Source organism: Halichoerus grypus, chromosome 13 (genome assembly GCF_964656455.1).
Source record: "Halichoerus grypus chromosome 13, mHalGry1.hap1.1, whole genome shotgun sequence".
Lineage (NCBI taxonomy): Eukaryota > Metazoa > Chordata > Mammalia > Carnivora > Phocidae > Halichoerus > Halichoerus grypus.
In genome coordinates this window covers 73413009-73436254 of record NC_135724.1, presented here as the reverse complement: position 1 = coordinate 73436254, position 23246 = coordinate 73413009, and the positions used below count along the sequence as shown (strand labels likewise).

The following is a 23246-nucleotide window of genomic DNA, read 5'->3' as shown; positions in this document are numbered from 1 at the left end:
ACCCCTAACCCTAGAACTTCTGACATTTTGGGGCTCTCGCACCTCTTGGAGAATCACTCACACAGCCCTGGTGGCTCCTGGCCCCCGGCAGCTCACCCACAGGCACCCAGGAAGAGCGTCTCTGTGCTGCAGGTGGGAAATCCTGTCCTATGTCACCCTGCCCTGTCCTGGGGACACTACAGGTGTGAATGCGCTTCATAAAAGCCTGAGGCACGGCACGCGCTTCAGCTGTCTCATCTGGAACCACGAGCCTGCACGTTGCTGCAGCCCCTGGCACACGATACAGTGGTCCTGACACAATTCCTCTGCCTCTTCTGTCCTCAGATGGCCTCTGTGCCACCCCAGGGGCTGCCGCCAGCCAGGGACGTGCAGGAATGCCCGTTAATGCTACTTCAGCCACCAACAGGCATGACAGCCTACGCCAGCCACCTCAGGGGTGGGGGCTGCCTGTTTCTCTTATCTGGGTCCCCTGCTGACTCAGCAGGACCCTGCTTCTCCTCCCTCATTCCCAGCAACACCTTGGTGCCAGGGGGTAGAGGGTGGCAGCGTCCAAAGCTCAGGAACTCTCCTAGTCCCCAGAATGGTGCTGCAGACATAATCAGTAACAGTTGTGTCTATTGAGGGGTTTCTAGGCCAGAAATGGTGTTAGGTTTTTTGCATATGTTTTCCACCAGATCTCAAACGAAGCTGGTATTATTAGCACCCCATTTTACAGATGTAGAAACTGAGGCACAGATGGGAGAGGTCGACTGCTCGAGGTGCCCCGCTGGGAAGTGGGAGGGCCAGCATTCAGCCTTGGGTTGGTCTGACCTGAGCGGTGAGCTCTGAACCACTGGAGGAGTAAGCCTCCCCCAGCAGTTACTGCTGATCTTCTGGAGAGTGCTGCTCCCCTTCACCCATGTAGAGTATCTGTTCTTGGAAGCCTACCACCAGGGATGTTCTGGGTGAGAGGGCAGATTCACATTCACTAGAAATTCTCAGGGGATGTAAGGTTTGCTGAACCTCAACTTGTCTCTTCCTCTGCAGTCAGAAAATATTAAAGCCAGGGGCGCCTGGGTGGCTCAGGCGTTAAGCGTCTGCCTTCGGCTCAGGTCATGATCCCAGGGTCCTGGGATCCAGCCCCGCATCGGGCTCCCTGCTCCGCGGGAAGCCTGCTTCTCCCTCTCCCACTCCCCCTGCTGTGTTCCCTCTCTCTCTGTGTCTCTCTCTGTCAAATAAATAGATAAAATCTTTAAAAAAAAAAAAAAATTAAAGCCAGAGGGTGCCATTGCAATTAGGATGGTCTAGTCTCTACATTTTATGAAGGGGGTAAATTGAGGCTCAGAGATACAGGGGACTTGGCCAAGGCATTCCCAAGTCACAGATAATTGGGAACAAACCCAGGACTCCAGACATCAGGTCAATGCTACCTAAAAATCAAAGAATGTGAGCCCAGGAAACAATGTTCAGGGTCCTCTGGCCCAAGCCTCCCATTTTACAGAAGGGGAAAACTGAGACACAGAGAAGAGTCAGGTCTTCCTTTTTTTTTTTTTTTTAAAGAGTGGGGTCAGTCGTTAAGCATCTGCCTTCGGCGCAGGTCATGATCCCAGGATCCTGGGATCCGAGCCCCGTAATGGGCTCCCTGCTCAGCGGGAAGCCTGCTTCTCCCTCTCCCGCTCCCCCTGCTTGTGTTCCCTGTCTCGCTGTGTCTCTCTCTGTCAAATAAATAATTCAATCTTAAAAAAAAAAAAAAGAGTGGGGTCTTCCTAAGAGCGATATACAGGCAGGCAGAATGCACCACTGATGAACCCAGTTTTTTAGTAGCAGTGCAACCTGAGACATATGAGGTGACCTCTCTGAGCCTCATCTGTGAAGTAGAAATAACAAAACCTATAGTGTAGGGTCACTGTCAGCAGTATAAAGGATGTTGGCCCTTAGACCAGCACCCAACACATATTTAGTGCTCAATTCAGGGTATATATTATTAATACTGGTAGGCCGTTGTCATTTTCCCTGTCTGCCATTCTGTCTTCTAGGTCAAACATTTCTCCAGTGTAGTGGGTAAGGCTGTGGACTGCTGCTTCATCCACTTCTTAGCTGGGAAACCTTAGACTGGTTACTATTCTGTGATTCTGGGCCTCAAACACCTCCTCAGTCAACTGGGGACGGCAAAAACAGTACCTACCAGACGGGGCTGTGGTGAGCTGGAAATAACACATGTGTTGGGCTTCATGTAAAGCCAGGCACACAGTAAGTGCTCAATAAATCTGAGCTAGCACTGTTACTTGTTATTGGCATGGCCATGTCTCATCTTTGTCACATCCTAGGCTGCGGGGCGCCTGGTCCACCAGGAAGGGGCTAGTCCCCAACCGCTAGGACTCTCCAGTCTCAGGACTACTAACGCAGCAAGGGAAGGAGAGCCCAGAGCTCTGCACGTCCACACGGGAGAGCCTGACCCAGCTCTGATTTCTCATGCTTGCCTGCGGGAGGGGAATTCTGAAAATGCTGGACGAAATCCCGGTTTTTGCAGTTACGGAAGTGTCGCGAGCCCCCATTTTACAGGTGCAGAAACTGAGGTCTAAGGAGGGGGAGGTTGCTGCTCAAAGACGCACAGACACATGCCCAGGGCTTGATGCACGGAGTCCTCGCTTGCGGCACTGTCCCCCAGGGAAGAGCCTCTGCCGCAGGAGCCCCTCCCAGAGCCCCGCCTCCTCCGCTCCCGGGTGGGCGTCGGGCCCTCCCGGATGCCCCGCGGCGTCTAGTCTGAGCTTTACTCACGACGAAGGAGACGACGGCAGCGAAGGCCGCCTCCACCTTCCCGCGGTCCCCGGGGATGCCTCTGACCCGATGCCGCGGCGACTAAGGCTGCCGGGAAGTCGGGTCCGGGCTGAACGCTGTGCGCCCGGTTTCTCGGAGCCCGGACCTTTGGAGGAGCGCTCGATAACCTTCGGAGGCTGTTCGGACGTTTCCGGCGCCGAGGGGCGGGGCTGAACGTGACGCAGGCGTGGCCATCGCCGCCTGCAGGGGACGCTGTTGCCAGCGCGATTTGTTCAAGTCGGATTGCGGGCCAAGCATTCTGGAGGCACAGGAAATGGCTCTGTAGTCCTGGGGCCTTGGTGTCTTGCTCCGGAAAATGGGTTTGATGACAAGTTTGGTGAGCCTTCAGTGGAACCTGGATAAATTTATGAAAGGAACTAGAAGACACATGGATAAATATGCAGTTACTCACCTTGCCTCAGTTTGTTCATCTCTAAATGGGGATAATTGTACCTTCCTTCCCTGTGTATATTGTGAGAGTTGCAAACTGTGGGAAAAATACATATAAGGGCTTGACACCTTGTAAGCACCCGGTAAATGGCAATGTTTGTGATAAGAGACAAAGTGCCCTGCCAAGCCAGGAAATAATGTCCAAGACTTGGTTCCTGCCCTCAAGGACCTCCAACCGCAGAACCAGAAACAAGGCAGCTGGCAGCTGCAGTGAAACGACTGGCTGGGAGTCGGACCTGCCACTGACCACTTGGGCCTCAGTTTCCTCCTCCTTTCTCTGAGGCCCTTTAGCCTGGCTTCCTTGGATTCTGGCTTGTGAAACGCAATCCAAGATGGATTTTTTTTTTTCAAAGATTTATTTGTTTGAGAGAGAGAGCATGAGCACACAGAGGGAGAGGGAGAAGCAGACTCCCTGATGAGCAGGGAGCCCGACGCGATCCCAGGACCCTGAGATCATGACCTGAGCCAAAGGCAGATGCTCAACCGACGGAGCCGCCCAGGCGCCCTAAGATGGATTATAATTAGATGCATAAGGTGGAGTAGAAATCATAGGAAGTCACCACCAATTGGCATTTATTCATACAACAAATTTCACTGAGCTAACACTCTGGTACCAGATCTTAGGGAAGCAACATTGAATAAGAGATGGCTCTTGCCCTTGTTGGAGCTCACAGATCCATTAGGAACAAATAAATAGCACTTTAGAATAGAGTTAGGGCTAGAATGTCAGAAAGACAGAGGGGCTGTGGGAGCCTAAAGGAATCAGCTAACTTTGGGGGTTAGGGAAAGTACCTGAAGGAGTGAGTAACATGAAGTAGCTGAAGGATAGGAAGGAGTTATGTGAAGGAGGGGGGGAGAGTGAATATTGGAGTGAGGGAAAGGGTTTCAGACAAGAAGCTCAGGGTGAAAGAGAGTATGGCAGAATCAAGAATTTCATGGAGGCAGCCCTGGAAGGTGGAAGAGATTTGGGGAGAGAGAGATGTGGGCAGGGGAGGGCATAAGAGTTCTCTCTTTCCATTCTATCCAGTCCTGCCCCCTCCAAAGCCACCAGCAGGGCACATTCTTGTGTCCTTCTATCTGTGCCTCGCGTGTTTATGTCCCCACAGTTGGTTCGCCCATTGCACACATCCTGAGCCTCAGGTGCAAAGACCATTCCCTTCACCCACAGGTCAGAAGGCACAGGCACCATGGACCCCAGCACGTGCCATCATCTAGGACCCAGGACATACACTTAAGTAATGTGCAGGGCACAAGGCACATGGAGAAGGACGAAGGCATTCCTGGGAGAGATCCAGTCATGAACAAAGACAGGAAGGTGGGACAGGGTGGCTTTCTAGAGCCAGGCTGCGAAATTTTGTGCCTGGTGAGTGCTTTAACGTCTCTGGGCCTTGATTTTCTTACCAGAGCTTCTTAGAATGGATGTGACACCTAAATGAGAGAATGTGTGTAAAAGGCAAGAGCAGGAGCTCAATCAATGAACTTGGAGGATTGGCTGAGAACAGATTTGAAGGTAGTGCTGCTCTAGGGACACTGGCTCAGAATGCACCTCCCCAGGCCCCTCCACCAGAGATTCTGGCTTGAGGATCTGGGTGGACCTGGGAATATGCATTGGTGACCAGCACTGAGGCAGAATTATTTCTAAAATTTTAATAAAAAGCACATTAGCTCCACTAACTCCCCCTAAGACAGCAAAGACCTCAAGGTCAGCTCCGTCTCCTCCATCTTGCACCACTAACTTCCCCAGAAGCCAGAAAGCAGTCAGGCACCCTGGTATGTGTGACTGAGTCCCCAGTCCAGGTCCAGTCTGGGCTCCTGTCTATTACAGGTGCCTGGCAGTTCTGTCTATGGTAGGCGTCTGGCTCAGGACTGAGGAAGACGTTTCAGAAACTTTCCTGGCATGTCTCCTCCCTGCTGGCATTTGCTGCTATTGGGTGGTCCCTTGTGTCTTCACGCAGCCTGACTGCAGAGCGACAGGCCAGGGTGCGGCTGCCCCCAAGTAAGGCAAGCTTCATGTCCACCAAGCCCAGGGCCATGCACACTTGCAGGAGCCTCTTTTAAAGCCCAGAAATGCCTCATTTACCTGCCAACACTGACCATCAGGAATGACCTTTTTTTAAAAAAAAAAAGATTTTATTTATTTATTTGATGGGGGGCGGCGGAGAGCACAAGCAGGGGGAGTGGCAGGTAGAGGGAGAGGGAGAAGCAGGATCCCCACCAACCAGGGAGCCCGATTCGGGGCTCAATCCCAGGACCCTGGGATCATGACCTGAGTTGAAGGCAGACATTTAACCGACTGAGCCACCCAGGTGCCCCAGGAATGACCTTTTATCCAACTGATAGTTCTCCCCTCAAGCCCCAACACCCCCAATTTAAACTCACTGACATATAACTTTCTAAAATTATTCTACGTACTGCTTTCTCCTCTGGAATAAAGAAATAAAACATCACTGAAACCTTTTTTTCCCCCTGAGAACCATTGTGGAAACTGGAAGTGCAGGAGGCCTAGGTGTGAGCCACAGCCCCTCCACTACCTTGCTCTGTGACCTTGGCAGGTCACTTTCTTTCTCTGACCTAGATGTCCTACTCTGTGCTAGAAGATACCCTGCAGATCTAGCAGAGTTGTTGCAGACACCACATATGTAGGTGGTCAGCACGGCAGGCAGGTGCTCACCACACGGAGGTTGCCAAAATTGGTTTCTGGATTACTCAAGATCAATCATGGCTCCATGGCTACTTTCTACTTATCAGTGTCTCCTCAGGTCAGGTCATCGAGAAAGCTGAGTTGGCTGTCATTTTCACTTCCTGACTATACTGCCTGGAAAGCCTCCTCCCCCAGACACAATGCCAGTTCTCAACACCCCTTGCTTCCACCATGGTGACAGAAGGAACCCCCAGAGCAAAGCCCCAACTGGCTGTGATGTAACTGGGAAAGTGTTGGGTCCATTTCTAAAGCAGTGGTCCTATGGAACCTAGTTGAGCCTTCCCATGAATGTGAAAGGTGGTAGAACAATCCTATAGTTCAGTATACCTGCTGCAATGGAATCCATTAGACCTGAGTTCCAATCCCAGCTCCACCACTTTCTAGCTGTGTATCCTGGGGCAAGTCACTCAACCTCTGAGCCTCCAATTCCCAGACCATGAAGTGGAGATAGTAACAGTATCTATCTACATCATAGGGTTACAGGGATAAGAAGGGTCGGGGTAAAATCAAAGGCACCTCCTCCCCTCCTTGGCTGAGAGCCCTCATTCCTATGGTTGCTTAGCCTCTTGCTCTAGGTAACAAGAATATGACAGCCCTAGAGCATGTGTAACACAGCAAACCTCACCTAATTGCTAGAACTGGTCCCTTAGGAAAGACCAATGAATCACCTCACTCCTACTCTCAGGAATCACAGCCCCAAATCATTCATTCATGATTACCCACAAAGGGAACTGGAGCGGGGCTGATAGGGTGGATCAGTAAATCCACCCACCAGCCCATGACCTTTGCTGCAGAATTCAGCTTCCCACCTGGTGCCACCCCAGGGCACAGACAAGTGGGCAGGCAGGCAGGCCTGCGGCAGGATTTCATCAGCTGTGGGCCAGTCCCCTGGGGGTTAACCTGTGGGTGGACACTAGGAGGAGGAGGCTTATGCAAAACTGCACGTAGTTAAGTTTTTGCTGTTTCCTTCATAAAGGGAATAGAGGAAGGGAGGCTGCCTCCCTTTACTATAAATCAAGCCCTGCAAAAAATAGGACATCTCTAAGGAGAGGGAGGAGGAGGGGAGAGATAAGGAGGACAGAGAAATTGTGGGGAAAGGAGGAGGGATGTGATACAGGGAGAAGGAAAAGAGAGAGGAAGGGGAAAGAAGTGGAGAAAGGACAGGGAAAGGGAGACTGAGAATGTGGGGTACAATTTAGGGAAAGAGAGACAAGGAGAAAGAGAAATGCTCAGTTCTTCATAGATAGATACACTTGATCTTAGCCAAAAGGCTGAGAGGCAATCTTCATAAATATGTACAAATAATTGCTGAAGTCAAAAAGGAAAAGGAATACTAGGGGAGTCTGCAGACAACGGAGTGGACAGGGCTGTAGACCCAGCAAAAGTGACCACACAGCGGGGGTCGGGACGCTCCAAGCTTTCGCGAGGGCTGGTGTTAGCGTGGCTCACTTTTAAGCCTTTTCCAGTCGTCCTGCGGTGGCCTCCCTCCAAGGGCCCAGCTAGCCGGGAGCTGTCCAGATGCCCGGTGCTGAAACGTCAAGGCGCTCACTGGTCTGCCTGTCAGGCAAGACTGCTCAGCCACTGGACAACTCCTTGTTAGGCACCTACCATATGCCTGCCATTGTTCCAAGTACCGAGGAAAGCAGCAGTGAATAAAACAGACAAATGTCTGGGCCCTTATGAAGCTTACAACCCACGGGAGAAGAGAAGACAACATAAGAGAGATAAGAACTATCCATGTTAGAAAAGGTCACTTCTAAAAAAAGAAAAAAAGTGTCACTTCTTTTTTTTGAAAGTTTCAATGTTATAAATTGTTATTTTCAAGCAAGGGTCATTTATAAAATGTAGTCCTAGTTAAATAATAGCTGGTGCTGGACTTTATATCCCTTGCCACTATATATATATATAAATGTATAAATATATATGTGTGTGTGTATATATATATGTAAAAATATAAAGAACATTTATAAATATAAATGTATATATATATATAGGCTGAAGACACAGAATGTTCTATGTGACTTGTCATTTCACTCTTAACAAAATGCTAAATCAGTCACAATTTTCATACAGTATTTAATGAGAGAAAAGGTCACATTTTATGGAGAAAAATAAAGCAGGAAGAGAATGAAGAGCTATCAAATGCACCCCTAAACAGTGGTCACATGCTGTTCCCCAGAGAGGAGACACAGTGGTGCAGGATGCCAAGGCTAGGAGTGAGCCCTTACATAAAGGATATGCTGACATTGGGTCACAGGTCACAGGGACTCTCAGTTGGATGACCCATCCGGGCACCTTGGTGCCTCAGTTGGTTAGGTGTCTGCCTTCAGCCCAGGTCATGATCTCAGGGTCCTGGGATTGAGCCCCATGTTGGGGCTCCCTGCTCAGTGGGGAGTCTGCTTCACCCTCTCCCACTGCCCCTTCTCCTCACTCATGCGCAAGCGCTCTCTCTCAAATAAATAAGATTAAAAAAAAAAAAAAAAGGATGACCCGTTGGAGGCCAGACTCCAACCCTCGCCTGTTCCCTCTCTGGGTGCATCTCACTCCTTTACCCTCAGGCCACCTGTGTCCACTGTGCCAGAGAAGTGAGTTTCCACCCTGTGTGTCCAACATCAGTTTAGTCCTGGATTTGAGACACTGGGCTCATTTCTGCTTTATCAGTGGGTCAACTCAGGCAACCCCCTTCCTCACTTTACTTCCTCAGTTTATTCATGTATAAAATAGCAACAATCATCCTTGTCTAGTGAACAAGGTTTGAGGAGGTACCAAGGAGAAAGTGGTGGCTGAGTTCTCTCTGCAGTACACATATGGGGGAGGGGGGCGGGGGAGGATTTCCCCTCATTGAAGTCTCATTCTTTAGAGTCCCCAGTGCTCAACACAGGGTCTAATCCCATAGATGCTGAGTGAATGAAGTGAGTGACAGCAATGTTCGGTTGATATTCAAGGAGAGCTGTATACTGCTTTATCCTTCACACTGCAGCCCTGTTCCTGAAGAGCACTAACCTTGGGGTCCACAGGGATCCTAGATAGTTTTGCCATAAGCTTCTTTGCTGCAAGCGTTTTCACCACATAACTATTTGGCTGTGAGGCAATTTTCCCTTAAAAGATTAAAAAATAACTGGTTGATAGTTTGGTTTGATAGTTTGTAGGTCTCATCAACTGCCTGACAGTTTGGTTTCATTTCTCCATTGACACAGTGCTCCCATTCATATATAATATAAACAGTAGCCATTATGAGGGTCTGTACAGTGGTGCAGAATTTTGAACCCACATTTCCCAAAGAACTTTGGAATGTCTATCAACGACATGTGACATTATGCCAAGAACAAGTAACGGTGTAGAGCAGGCTTTCACAATGCAATACAAAACTCAGTTACAAATATGTATCCTAGTATTTGGAAATGGATACCTGTCTTAATGAAGGAAGAATTTTTAGCATAAAAAAGAAAAAATGTGATGCTAAATGAGATGAATCAGCAAGCCAAAAAAAAAAATGTGTAATACTATGAATAAATGATTTTGAGACAAGTGCAAGTACAATCCACAAAATAAAGTCAGTTATTTGAACAGCATTGCCATGAATCTACACACAGTTAAAATGTATTCAAATATTTTGTATTTTGCAATAGTCTTTAAAATTTTGTTATTCAGGGTTGCCTGGCTGGCTCAGTCAAGAGACCATGCAACTTTAGATCTAGGGGTTATGAGTTCAAGCCCCATATTGCATGTAGAGCTTACTTAAAAAAACTGTTATTCAATTTTCATGTTTCATTATATCCTTTTTAATGAATGTCTTTCTTTCATTTTTCATGATTTTGCCTCTTATGAGAAAAACAAACATGATCCACAGGAGTCCAGATAGCAGCCCAGAGAGAACACAGGCTGGAGCCCAATTCTGACTGGGTCCTTCAGTGTGGGCCACCATGGGAGACACTTGGGGGCAAGAAGGGCCTATGATCAAATAAGTTTGGACAACACAGCACACTCCACTCACCTTTGGGGGATTTTCAATGTTCATTGCCAAGCCCAGGCTCCAAGAGTTGCTTCAAGAGCCCTATTTAACTCCTTTGGCAATGAAACTCCTCTCTTCCTCTCCTTTTTTGGAGGAACACTTATTATCCTCAAGAAGGTGCCTTGGGAAATACTGGACTAGAATTTGGGAAGAAGAATCCTTCTCCCAGGGAGACAATTTTAGAAGTTTATGGCATTCTGTAACCTCAGTGTTTTGTGTGTGACTATCACATAGCAGGTGCTCAGTAAACATGTAATGGATGGATGGATAGACGAATGAATGAATATGTTATTCTATGAATGAATAAATGAATGAATATGTTATTCTACTCACTTCCAAATGGTAAGAATTGAGGGGAGAAAGGTGAAAGTGATTTGAGACCTAAGGACTCAGGACAGAACCATTTTTAGTTTCCTCTAGACCACAAGTTTGGTTGGAGAATTGATGGAATTTATTCATCCATTCATTCATTCAACCAATGACAACACACAGTGGTTAAGTGCAGTGTAGTGGATTAGCACTAGAGACCTCGGAGGGGATAATTAACTAAATGTGGAGGTAAAGGAGGCCAGAAATGGCTTCCTGGAAGTGAGTCAGAAGGGCCCTCTGGGAAAATGAATTCAAAGCTCCCACCCTCATGTCATTTTTCCAGCCACAAAAATCATGCTTGGGATTTCCTGCTTGGAATCCACAGGGAGCTATGATCCCATGGTTGTGGCCCCCTGACCTTGACAGAATTCATCTTGGCCCCCCGGCCCCCACCCCTCTTTTACAGAGCTCCTCTCACACTCTCCCTTACAGTCAGCTGCTTATCAGCCATCCTACACCCAGAGGATGTATCTGCATTATGCAGATGACTGAAAAACACAAAGGAACAAGGCTCTACTGGCAAAATGCCAAGCAGAATGACAAGTAAATGGGGAGCCACATGAGAGCATGGAGGCCCCGCTCAAGCCCTCCTAGATGCCATTCTCAGAAGCCTCAGACCAGACACTCAACTCCTTCCTCCCAGCACTGACTGCAAACCAGCCCCTCTGCCCCCTGCAAACTGGCTCATGACTGGATCTTTAAATGGGGGGGAAAATGCTTCATCATGTTCTGCTTCTCCATTCAGAACCAGAAACTCCCTTCCCCCTTCTTCCTTCTCCCAGCGCACTCTCCTTCCAGTAAATCGTGGTTAAAGGGACAGCACCATCACTTCCTCATCTCTGAGGGTCTGTTTAGAACCAGGGGTCTGGGAATGAGGCAGAGGGCAAGGAGAAACAAACTGGTAGAGGTCTTTTCTGGGGGGATCTCTCTGTCCCCATCCTGGGGATCCACAGAAGGAAAACCAGTATAAACTGGATGTGTAGTGGAGTTGAGTAACTGCCTGAGGGGAGTCTCAGATCTGGGAGGGGAGTCTCAAGGCTCCTTCCCAGAAAAAGATTGTGGGGGTCCTTTCAACTCCCAAAGGAGAAGCAGAACCGCCCAGGTGTGTATGTGAGAGAACTTCAAAGAAAACAGGGGACTGGACCCCCAGCAGAAGGTCGAGGGGCTGGGTCCCCGGCTCCCAGAGTAATTCTGCGGGATCATTCATCGCCCCCTCCTCAGTTCCCTTCTGCATAGCACATGTGCATACCTCCCTCCTCTCCCCCTCCAAGGTAAAGGCAGAGATTAACCCCTTTCTCTCCAGGAGGAGCAGGCCCTGTCCTCGGTGCTGAAGCACCAGACACAGCCCTCCCCCACTCCCAAGGCATTTCACACGAGAATGAAAGCCCAAGAAAAAGTGATATAACACCAGCAGTTGCAGAGCACCCCAAATCCCAGGGACCCCTTTTTCTATCTGACCCCCCATTAGGGATTGTGGTGGTAAGGGATTTTGGTGTCCTGAAAGCATCCCACCACTTCACTGGGGGCTAGAAGGGACGCCTATCACTGCACCCACTTCTCTGTTGTGGGGGTTGGGGGAGGGATGACAAGTCAAAGTGGAGGAAATGAGGAGGAAAGAGGGAGAAAGAAGGACTTCCTAGCTGTGGGAAAGTGGCTGCCGTGTCCATGGGCAGTATATGGGCTTCCCTTCCCTAGTTCAGCCATAGACTCCCCCAAAGCAGAAGCTGCTGGGGGTCTCTAGTTGCAGCCTATCTCAGGGCAAGACCCCTCTTGGTACAGATGGGAAAACCAGGGGGGTGGGGACACATCTTGTCCAAGGTCATTTGGCCAGGTGACTGTGGAGCTGATCTCAGAGTGTAGACCCTGGCCTGAATGACTCCTAGGACACCTGTCACTTCTCCCCACCCCACACAGGCGCTAGCTCCCCCAACTTCATGCCCAGTCCCCACAGAACCCCCACTCTGGGTTCTCTGACCCTCACACAGCCCACATTCCTCCTGCCTATTCAGGGGACCCTCTGCCTCCTTCACCGAGGGCCCTCCTTGCTGGGGCCAGCTGCAGGGTCTCCCTCCTCCTATACTGCAGAGACCACTGTGTCTCCCATCCTGGCTTCCCTCTCTCCATCCTCTGAGGTGTCTTCCATACCCCCAATTCAGGGTAGCCTTGCCGCCCTTCCCAACTCCAAGTCCCCCTCCCCTATTCCGCAGCCGGCTGCATTTCCTCCTGGCGGTTTCCTAACTATTAGGGAAAGAGTAACTCCATTCAGGAGTCTTCTATCTCTACCTTCTGTAGCATCCACCATGAGTCCATTTAGGATTACTTTGCTTCCTCCCCTATTCCGGGCTGGCTCCAGACACGCTGCACCCCCTATCCTGAGGTCCTCTCTAACTTTCAGGAAAATCTTGTGCCCCCCTCTCATTCAAGGGCTTCCTCATCCTACTGACTACAGAGGCATTCATCGCTCCATCCCAAAGGCACCCTGCCCCTATTCCCACCAGGACTCCTTGTCCTCTCCCTATTTCGGGCCCCTTCTCTATTTCCGAACAAAGTAGCAGGGTCTTCTGATTCGCACCCAGGGGTCCCCGCCGTTCCACTCCAGGAGTCCTCTACCCCCTCACCCGACCTCGGGGTGCCCCACTGACGCCGCGTCGATCCCCCTTCACTCCTGAGTCCCCCTGCCCCGCCCCTCTCACTGCGGCGGAGCGGCCGGGCCCCGGCAGCGGGGGAGGAGGCGGAGAGGGCGGGGCCCTCCTCCCCTGCCCCCTCCCCCCCCACTGCCAAGGGGCTGGACCCGACCGGGCTTCTATAAAAAGGCCGGCATCCCCAGTCCTGCCGCAGTGCCGCCCGCCCCGTCCTGGCCTTGGGTATCCCCCTCCGCCGGCGGCCGCACCTGCTCCGGCCATGATGAGCTTCAGCGGCGCGGACGCGCTGCTGGGCGCCCCGTTCGCGCCGCTACATGGAGGCGGCAGCCTGCACTACGCGCTGGCCCGCAAGGGCGGCGCGGGCGGAGCGCGCTCTGCTGCCGGTTCATCCAGTGGCTTCCACTCCTGGGCGCGGACATCCGTGAGCTCCGTGTCGGCCTCCCCGGGCCGCTTCCGCGGCGCAGCAGCCACCTCAAGCACCGACTCGCTAGACACGCTGAGCAACGGACCAGAGGGCTGCGTGGTGGCAGCAGCAGCGGCCCGCAGCGAGAAGGAGCAGCTGCAGGCGCTGAACGACCGCTTCGCAGGCTACATCGACAAGGTGCGGCAGCTCGAGGCTCACAACCGCAGCCTGGAAGGCGAGGCGGCGGCCCTGCGGCAGCAGCACGCTGGCCGCGCCGCCATGGGCGAGCTGTACGAGCGAGAGGTGCGCGAGATGCGCGGCGCTGTGCTGCGCCTGGGCGCGGCGCGCGGCCAGCTGCGCCTGGAGCAGGAGCACCTGCTCGAAGACATCGCACACGTGCGCCAGCGCCTAGACGACGAGGCCCGGCAGCGGGAGGAGGCCGAGGCGGCGGCGCGCGCACTCGCGCGCTTTGCGCAGGAGGCTGAGGCGGCGCGCGTCGAGCTGCAGAAGAAGGCGCAGGCGCTGCAGGAAGAGTGCGGCTACCTGCGGCGTCACCACCAGGAGGAGGTGGGTGAGCTGCTCGGCCAGATCCAGGGCAGCGGCGCCGCGCAGGCGCTGGCGCAGGCCGAGGCGCGCGACGCCCTGAAGTGCGACGTGACGTCGGCGCTGCGCGAGATCCGCGCGCAACTTGAAGGCCACGCGGTGCAGAGCACACTGCAGTCGGAGGAGTGGTTCCGAGGTTCGTAGGCGCGTGGGGGAGGGGGCGCCCCCTCCTGGCCGGGCCGGGTGCACTCTGTGTGCAGGTGGCTGGGCTGGAGGGTGTGCTGTTCAGCTTCTCCCTGCAAAGTGCATTCCTCTTCGTTAAATAACAGTTTTACCCCGGGTCTCTGGAGACGCCCTCTCCCTTCCTTGAAATTCTGGGTTGTCCTTTGGCTGCCCTCCTCCAGGGTCCTTATATCCGTCCTGCGACTCTGGGTCCCCTCTGTTGCCCCCGCCCAAGATTAGGTAACCCCACTCCAAGGGTCCCTTTCCATCAGGTTCCTTCTACAGTTCCAAAGCAGTGCCAGCTTCTACTTACAGGCACTGGGGACCCTTTGCCCTTCAAAGTAACATGCCTTCCCTGCCCAACACTGTTCATCCCCCTTGCCTGCACTCTGCAGGGGACCTCATTCTCCAGACCCCTATCAGGCTCCTCCCCAGTGGGGCATTCTCACATCCTTTCTTCCTGGGAGATATCATCACCCCAACCAATGGGTGCATGAGGCTGAGGTGGCCCCTTAATGTCCTCTCTCCCCTTGAGAAGCTGGAAGCTTCTCAAGCTCTCCCCTCCTCCAACTCTGTGCTGCTCTGAGTCAGCTAGATTGCAGCTGCAGCAGCTCTGAAGCTGTACCCATCAGCTGCAGGGTGACCTTGGGCAACGCTTGCCTTCTTTGGTTTTCATTTCTTTGGGGCTTGAGAGGGGAGGGGGTTGACCAGCTGAGCCTCTTACTCAGGGGGAGCAACATGATACTTCCTGAAACCGTGTAAAACTTGCATTTTCCTTGGGAGAGGGTGCAGAAGCTCCAGCGATTTTTCAGACAGGTCTGTGGTCCACATGGGTAAGAATCCTCACCCACCTTGATGGTTTCTAAGTCTTGAGCCAACACTAGCAGGGAAAGCCAGGAAAGCTGGGACTCAGATGCATGGTTTTCCCCATTACTTTTCCTCTCCTTTGCAGTGGCAGTCCCTTCTCCTCCCCCATCTCTGCGGTAAGACTCCTCCCAGAGCAAACCTCTCTGCTATCTTGGGCTTTGTCCTTTACACAGACAAACCATCCCAGGACTTCTGGCCCACCCAGCTGGCTTCCCTTCCCCCCTCCTCACTCTCCCAAGACTCAGGCCCTGGGTTTTACTATCTTGGGATTCACGATTTTCACTTTCAGGAGATGTAGACTAGTCTCCAGACCTCCAATAGTCCTAGAAGATCTTCTGGGAACCAGCAGCCCATTGCTCACAGGGGCCAGGGTGTGGCTGCCATTGACACAAGGACTCCTGTGCTAGAGAATGCACAGCCAGGTGGGGGAAGGGACAGAGACGCTGGCACGTGGGCCCCAGGCTCTGCAGTGACCTTGGGCTCTCCACAGCCAAAACCTACAAGGAAGGGGCTATGGCTACACAGTGGCTCACAGCACCTTCATGCCTCCAGAGGTCACAGGCTCATTAACTTGATCAGCCACAAGGTCAGAGGTAAGCCCTGTTGGCCGAGTTTTACGTCTGAATCCCCAGCACTGCCAGCCCTTGCTGGGGAGCTGAACCAGGTATTAGGACCAGAACTGGGGGCTTCCTCTGTCCTGTGGGGTTTCAGATCCTGAATTGGGGGAGGCAGTCTCATTTTTGGAACCAGATAGACACTAGATTTGAATCTGCTGCGTATTACTAGCTGGCCTTGGACAGTAGTAATTTGCCTATCACAAAGGAGAGGGTATTTTTTTTTTTTAAAGATTTTATTTATTTATTCATGAGAGAGAGAGAGAGGCAGAGGGAGAAGCAGGCTCCCAAGGAGCAGGGAGCCCGATGCGGGACTCGATCCCAGGACCCTGAGATCATGACCTGAGCCGAAGGCAGACGCTTAACCATCTGAGCCACCCAGGCGCCCAAAGGAGAGGGTATGTTAAGAATCCAAGATGGCACCAGGCACTCAGTAGGTCTTCAACCCATGTGTGTCACCTTTGGGATCTGGGCACTAGAATCCAAATCCAGGTGTGTCAAACTCTGTGCCCTGTCTCCTTCTCCCCCAGTGAGGCTGGACCGACTATCAGAGGCAGCTAAGATGAACACAGATGCCATGCGCTCAGCACAGGAGGAGATAACAGAGTACCGCCGCCAGCTACAGGCCAGGACCACAGAGCTGGAGGCTCTCAAAGGCACCAAGGACTCACTTGAGAGGCAGCGCTCTGAGCTGGAGGACCGTCATCAGGCTGACATCGCATCCTACCAGGTGGGCAGGGATGGGGCAGAGAGCCAGACTACCTTCCCTGGTTGGGTGATCCTGGACAAGTCACTGGCCCTCTCTCAGCAAGGTTATGGTGGTGAAGACTGTGGGCCTTGGAGTCAGACATGCAAGGGGTACCAGTATGTCTTTCTAGCTGAGTGGCCCCAGGAAAGTTATCAGCCTCTCTGAATCTGAACTCCTCCAGTGCAATGGTGGGGGCGGGGGGGGGGGGAAGAATGTCCACGTTGCAGAGCTGTGAAGGCTAAAGAGATGGACAGACTTTTCATGAGATGAGTGTGAGCCTGCTCAGCAGGGTCTGGGTCACAGTGGGCATTTGGTAAACCATAACCAGTGTCTGTGAGCGTGGGTAGCCTGGGGAAGGCCTTGGCAGGTTCCTTCCATTAAAGACAGCTGGCAAAAGAAGATAACACTTTTAAAGAACTTATTATGCAAGTTAATATGTGGTGACTGTGGACAAATTAGGAAATGGAGAAAGCAAAAAGGAGGCAATAAAAATCAGCCATAATGGTTCGCTTTCAGCAGCGGCTCAGTGAGCCTGGGGACAGGGAAGAAGCTTCCACTGCTATTTAGTGGGCTTCTGTGTACGGCTTCAGTCCTCAGCTGCAGGTGCTTCTTCAGCCCTTACTGTGCGGCAGGCACTTGGGAGCATCAGGAGCCAAAACAGACAGGGCTCTGTTCCTGCGGAGCGTTTCCTAAGCTTAAGAGATCTGTGAAACTTCACCCGTCATCCCACTGACCAGTGATAGCCATTGTTGGTGGCTGGTGTGTTTTATTCTAAACCATTCCCCAGGCTGAGATTGAATGCACACACAGCAGGATTTTTGCTCCAGGTGGTTTCCATGGCCACAAATGAGGCTCCCCCAGCTTTGGCAGTGTGGGTGTTGGCCCCAGTGAGCCTGGCTAGATGGGACTTTGGGTTTCCATGGTGTGCCCTAGCTTCTCCAGTGCTAAGGGCCAGGCGCTGGCTGGTGTGTGACCTGTGTGTGACCTCTCCTCCCCAGGAAGCCATCCAGCAGCTAGACGCCGAGCTGAGGAACACCAAGTGGGAGATGGCAGCCCAGCTCCGAGAGTACCAGGACCTGCTCAATGTCAAGATGGCTCTGGATATTGAGATTGCCGCTTACAGGTGAGGTGGGCCGGGGGCGCTTTTGGGATGGTGGGGAGCCCTTGCATTCTTATGAGAAGCTTAGCACCGAGTTTCAAGTTCCCAGCAAGGCGACCTGCCTGTCTCAGAGACAAAAAAGAATTTTTTTTTATTGTGGTAAAATGTATGATATAAAATTTGCTATTTAACCATTTTTAAGTATACCGTTCAGTGGCAGTGAGTACATTTACGTTGTTGTGCAACCATCACCACCATCTATCTCTAGAACTTTTTTCATCTTTCCAAACTGAAACCCTGTGCTCACTAAAGAATTACTCCCCACTCTCCTTTCCTCCTTTCCTCTGGCCCTGGCAACATCATTCTACTTTCTGAATTTCTCGAAAGTCTTGAGAGTGCCTTCTTTTCATTCTGCCAGTGACTCGGAGGATTAACGTTCCTCACCCCTCCAAATCCAGCCAGCTAGAGGCCTGCTGGAGGGAGGGAAAGGAGGTACTTGAGTTGTCAGGGACCTTGACAACTCTCTTAGGGTTTTTTGGCTCCCTGAGCTTTTGTTTCCTGGGGAAATAAAGTGGAGATGATAACAGTACTCCTATCACAGGGTTGTGGGGAAGGAGGAACTAATCCAGTTCCGGAGCACATCCAGGAACTGCTGGGCGGCCATAGAGAAAGCCCGCAGTAAATGGTAGCCATGAGAAGCCCATGAGACCTCCCAGCTTAGCAATTTCTTGCTGAGAAGCAGGCTGACCCAGTGAAGATCTGTCCCAGTTGCTGGCAGGTGACTCTTCACATCCCACCTCTTGGGTCTAGTCTATAATCCTGCTGCTCTGAGTGTGGTCCGTGAACCGCACAACTGGCATCTTCACAAGCATGTTGGAAGGGCAGATTCTCAGGCCCCACCCCAGATCTACTGAATCAGAATCTGCATTTTAACCAGATCCCTGGGGGGATTTGCATGCTGTTAAATTTGCAAAGCACTGGTCTCTAGGGGTAACCCCTAAACCTACTGTGAGTCGGGCACTGCCAGGTCCTTTTTATTCATTATCTCACTGAAACAACCCTCTGAGGTAGGGACTCTTATGACCCTCTTTTTCCCACTGAAGGAACAGACTTGAAGAGTTTGAGTGGCTTGGCTGAGGTCACATACCTACTGAGTAGGAAAGAATAGACACTGCTGCCCCCACCCTATTCCTAAAACTCAAAGGATGAGAATATAAAGTGACCAGAGACCCTTGAAATTCCAATGGGAATAGTTTAAGACCTCTTAATCCCAAATTTATAAATGTGGAGTTGTTTGCTCAGACTCCCCCCCTCCACTTGAACATTTTAGTTGAGGGACAGTTAATGTAATTTTTGTTAATAGAGGTGTTCTCTCTTGAGGGCCATTTTGGGGTGGGGGAGTTGTTTTATAACTTGCAGCCTTAGCCACATAAAACAAGAGCAACGCCATTGGGGTACAGATTCTGGGTGGTCCCTGGGATGATTTGTTAAGTGACTTTTTCCAGGCTCAAAGTGCCCACCATTCACATTCCTTCCTCCACCAAAGTCCATATTATTGGATTCTGTGGATCTTCAGAGTAACTCAGGAAGACCCCCAACTCCTCAGTCTGCTCTGAGTTAATAATAGTAATGTGTTCCATTATCCATTCTGCAGAAAACTCCTGGAGGGCGAAGAATGTCGGATTGGCTTTGGCCCCAGTCCTTTCTCCCTTCCAGAAGGACTTCCCAAAATCCCTTCTATATCCACACACATAAAGGTCAAAAGTGAAGAGAAGATCAAGGTGGTAGAAAAGTCAGAAAAGGAAACTGTGATTTTGGAGGAACAGACAGAGGAGATCCAAGTGACTGAAGAAGTGACTGAAGAAGAAGAGAAAGAGGCCAAAGAGGAGAAAGGCAAGGAGGAGGAAGCAGAAGGGGGAGAAGAAGAAATGAAGTCTCCCCCAGCAGAAGAGGCTGCATCTCCAGAGAAGGAAGAGGCCAAGTCACCAGTTGGAGCCAAGTCCCCAGTGAAGGAAGAAGCTAAGTCCCCAGCTGAGGCCAAGTCCCCAGTGAAGGAAGAGGCCAAGTCCCCAGAAAAGGCTAAGTCCCCCATGAAAGAAGAAGCAAAATCACCAACTGAGGCCAAGTCCCCAGTGAAGGAAGAGGCCAAATCTCCAGCTGAGGTGAAGTCCCCTGAGAAAGCTAAATCCCCCGTGAAAGAAGAAGCAAAATCTCCGACTGAGGTGAAGTCCCCAGAGAAGGCCAAGTCCCCAGCTAAGGAAGAAGCAAAGTCCCCAGTGGAGGCCAAATCCCCCGAAAAGGCCAAGTCTCCAGTGAAGGAAGAGGTCAAGTCCCCCGAGAAGGCCAAGTCTCCAGTGAAGGAAGAGGCCAAGTCCCCTGAGAAGGCCAAGTCCCCAGTGAAGGAAGAGGCCAAGTCCCCAGAGAAGGCCAAGTCCCCAGTGAAGGAGGAGGCCAAGTCCCCAGAGAAGGCCAAGTCCCCAGTGAAGGAGGAGGCCAAGTCCCCAGAGAAGGCCAAGTCCCCAGAAAAGGCCAAGTCCCCAGTGAAGGAGGAGGCCAAGTCCCCAGAGAAGGCCAAGTCCCCAGTGAAGGAGGAGGCCAAGTCCCCAGAGAAGGCCAAATCCCCAGTGAAGGAAGAGGCCAAGTCCCCTGAGAAGGCCAAGTCCCCAGTGAAGGAAGAGGCCAAATCCCCAGAGAAGGCCAAGTCCCCTGAGAAGGCCAAATCCCCTGAGAAGGCCAAATCCCCAGTGAAGGAAGAGGCCAAATCCCCAGAGAAGGCTAAGTCCCCGGGGAAGGAGGAGGCCAAGTCCCCGGAGAAGGCCAAGTCCCCAGTGAAGGAGGAGGCCAAGTCCCCAGAGAAGGCCAAGTCCCCTGAGAAGGCCAAATCCCCAGTGAAGGAAGAGGCTAAGTCTCCTGAGAAGGCTAAGACTCTTGATGTGAAGTCTCCAGAAGCCAAGACTCCAGCAAAGGAGGAAGTAAGGTCCCCTGCAGACATCAAATCTCCCGAAAAGGCAAAAAGCCCTGTCAAGGAGGAGGTCAAGTCTCCAGAGAAGGTCAAATCTCCTGTGAAAGAAGAAACCAAGGCTCCTGAGAAAGAGGTCACAAAGAAGGAAGAGGCAAAGTCTCCCATAAAGGAGGAAGAGAAATCCCAGGAAGTGAAAGTCAAAGAGCCCCCAAAGAAGGTAGAGGAAGAGAAAGCTCCAGCCACACCAAAAACTGAGGAGAAGAAGGACAGCAAGAAAGATGAGTTGCCAAAGGAGGCTCCAAAACCTGAGGTCCAGGAAAAGAAGGAACCTGCTGTGGAGAAACCGAAAGAATCCAAAGTTGAAGCCAAGAAAGAGGTTGAAGATAAGAAAAAAGCAGTGACCCCAGAGAAGGAGGCTCCTGCCAAGGTGAAGGAAGAGGCCAAACCCAAAGAGAAGGCTGAGGTGGCCAAGAAGGAGCAAGATGATGCCAAGGCCAAAGAACGCAGCAAAGCAGCAGAGAAGGAGCCAGAAAAACCAAAGAAGGAAGAGACACCGGCAGCACCTGAGAAAAAAGATGTCAAGGAGGCCAAGAAGCCTGAGGAGAAACCCAAAGCAGAGGCCCAAGCCAAAGAAGAGCCCAGCAAGGAGGCCCCCACACCTGGCAAAGCCAAGACAGAAAAGGCTGAGAAATCCTCTAGCACAGACCAGAAAGACAGCAGACCTCCAGAGAAGGCCACAGAAGACAAGGCTTCCAAGGCAGAGAAGTAAGGCAGGGAGAAAGGACTATCCAGAACAGCCAAAGAAACTCAGGAGGGCCAGGGAGCTCAAGGGTAATTTTCATTTTTTCTCCCTTTTCTTTATATAAGAAGAAACTCTGCTTAGATGATGGAGCCCTCCTTCACCAAACAGGAATTTCTTTAGCAATATGTTAGAAAGAGAGGGTATTCCCAGTCCCTGGCCCTACACCTCAAACCCTCCCCAGGCAATGGACAATTATGTTATGATAGCTTATCTAGCCGAATGTGATATATGCTGAATGCCACATGTAAACACTTGACTATAAAAACTGACCCCCTCCTTTCCAAATAAGTGCATTTATTACCTGTATGTGCAATTGACAGATGACCGCAATAATGAATGAGCAGTTAGAAACACATTATGCTTGAGATGTCTTAACCTATTCCTGAATGCCTTCTGTTTTCCAAAGGAGTGGCCGAGCCCTTGCCCAGAGCTCTCTATCCTGGAAGAGCTGGAGCAGGTGGGGCTGGGCACTGGCCACTGAATCATGCCAGGGCGCACTTTTCCACTGGAGTCCACTTTCAATTGCTTCTGTGCAATAAAACCAAGTGCTTATAAAATGAAAATGTTTCTGCTGTTATTTATTCTCTTCTCCCAGGCAGACTGGGGGACAGGGCGAGGGGAAGTCTAAATGTCACACTCAAGACAGCAGAGGACTGAGTGAGCATCAGAGGCCTTGTGCAGGTATGGGACCACTTAACGTGGCCTCTCTTGGGCTATTTCCTGGACACAAACCATGTGCCAGGCAATGTGCTATGTGCTTTATCTTTGTGATTTTGTACATAGGTGGCCTGGTGCATGGTTTCTCACCATGGTCCATGGATCACCTACATTAGCATCATCTGGGAGCCATACAGAAATCCAGACTCCTTGATTCCACCTTAGACCATTGAATCAAAATCTGAGGGGTAGGCCTGGGAAAGTACATGCTTTACCAACTCCCACTTGATTCTGATGCACATTGAAGCCTGAGAATGGGTGAGGTCCTTTGGATAGTAAACAATCTATTTATAGAGCTCTACTATGTCCTCTTTTGTAAGGAGGGATGAGCCCTCTGATTGAGGGGCCATATGTTGCTAATTCACCTGTAGTGAAGACTATAGTCACCACCATTGGGAACAATCTGTCAGTAGTCACTTAATTGGACTCTAACATACTTCTCCAGAGACGATTTTGAAAGCTGTATTGTTCTTGTGGGATTTATGAGAGGTCTTTACTATAAAATTCTTGTGTGGTTTCCAACTTTGTGTTTGCTTTTAGCACTTTTCCTAGGAATTCTTTCCTGGCGGGCCCTCAGAGCCACCATGTTTTCTAATTGCCCTATACCACTGGTCACTGGTGATTGGTCCAAGAATGGCCACCGACTCCAGATGAGCCAATGAGAACTCTTCCTGGGATTTCAAACTTGGGACCAGATTGGCTGTCAGTTTTCTCCTTGTGGGGGGTAGGTGGATAAGGGAATCAGTAGCTATGGCCCACCATTTTTCCATCCTTGTGGAAAAGTTAGTCTGTGAGAAAGAGAGAGAGATGGACAGAGACAAGATACCTAGAAAGTCATTGTAGACTTCAGGTCTTTGATCCTGATGTTCCTTTCCATGGCTTATTGACCATTCTTTGAGCTGATAAAGTTTTGCCAAAGCTCATTTAGGATATGGCTCTGTCATATGCAACTGGAAGAGTTGTGAATAATGTAGTGACTGAGGGGGGCTGGTAACTATGTTAGAAACCAAATGGTCTACTTGGGACTCTCTCTGCCCCTCCCCTCCCCCATTCTCTCTCAAATAAATAAATAAATCTTTAAAAAAAATAACAAAAGTAGGGGCTCCTGGATGGCTCAGATGGTTGAGCATCTGCCTTCAGTTTGGGTCATGATCTCAGGGTCCTAGGATTGAGCCCCATATTGGGCTCCCGGCTCAGCGGCAAGTCAGCTTCTCCCTCTCCCTCTGCCTCTCCCCCTGCTTGTGCTCTTTCTCTCTCAAATGAATAAATAAAAATCTTAAAAAAATAAAAAATAAAAGC

The 23246-nt window shown here is 51.1% G+C and overlaps 2 protein-coding genes across 2 annotated transcripts in view; one reads left to right on the top strand and one right to left on the bottom strand.

Moving 5' to 3' along the window:
* The window catches only part of AP1B1 (adaptor related protein complex 1 subunit beta 1), an 88811-nt gene extending 75455 nt beyond the window's left edge, over positions 1-13356 (bottom strand). The window contains exons 1-2 of the mRNA XM_078060803.1: positions 13219-13356; positions 2758-3151 (exon numbers count right to left, since the gene is read on the bottom strand). The gene's annotated coding sequence lies outside the window, so the exon portion shown is untranslated. The remainder of the gene's footprint in view (positions 1-2757; positions 3152-13218) is intronic.
* Positions 13230-21793, top strand: NEFH (neurofilament heavy chain). The gene is made up of 4 exons (XM_078060802.1): positions 13230-14112; positions 16150-16349; positions 17366-17490; positions 19121-21793. Exons 1-4 carry the CDS (start codon positions 13230-13232, stop codon positions 21195-21197), a joined length of 3285 nt encoding a protein of 1094 aa, XP_077916928.1. The 3' UTR covers positions 21198-21793.
* The last annotated feature ends 1453 nt before the right edge of the window (positions 21794-23246 follow it).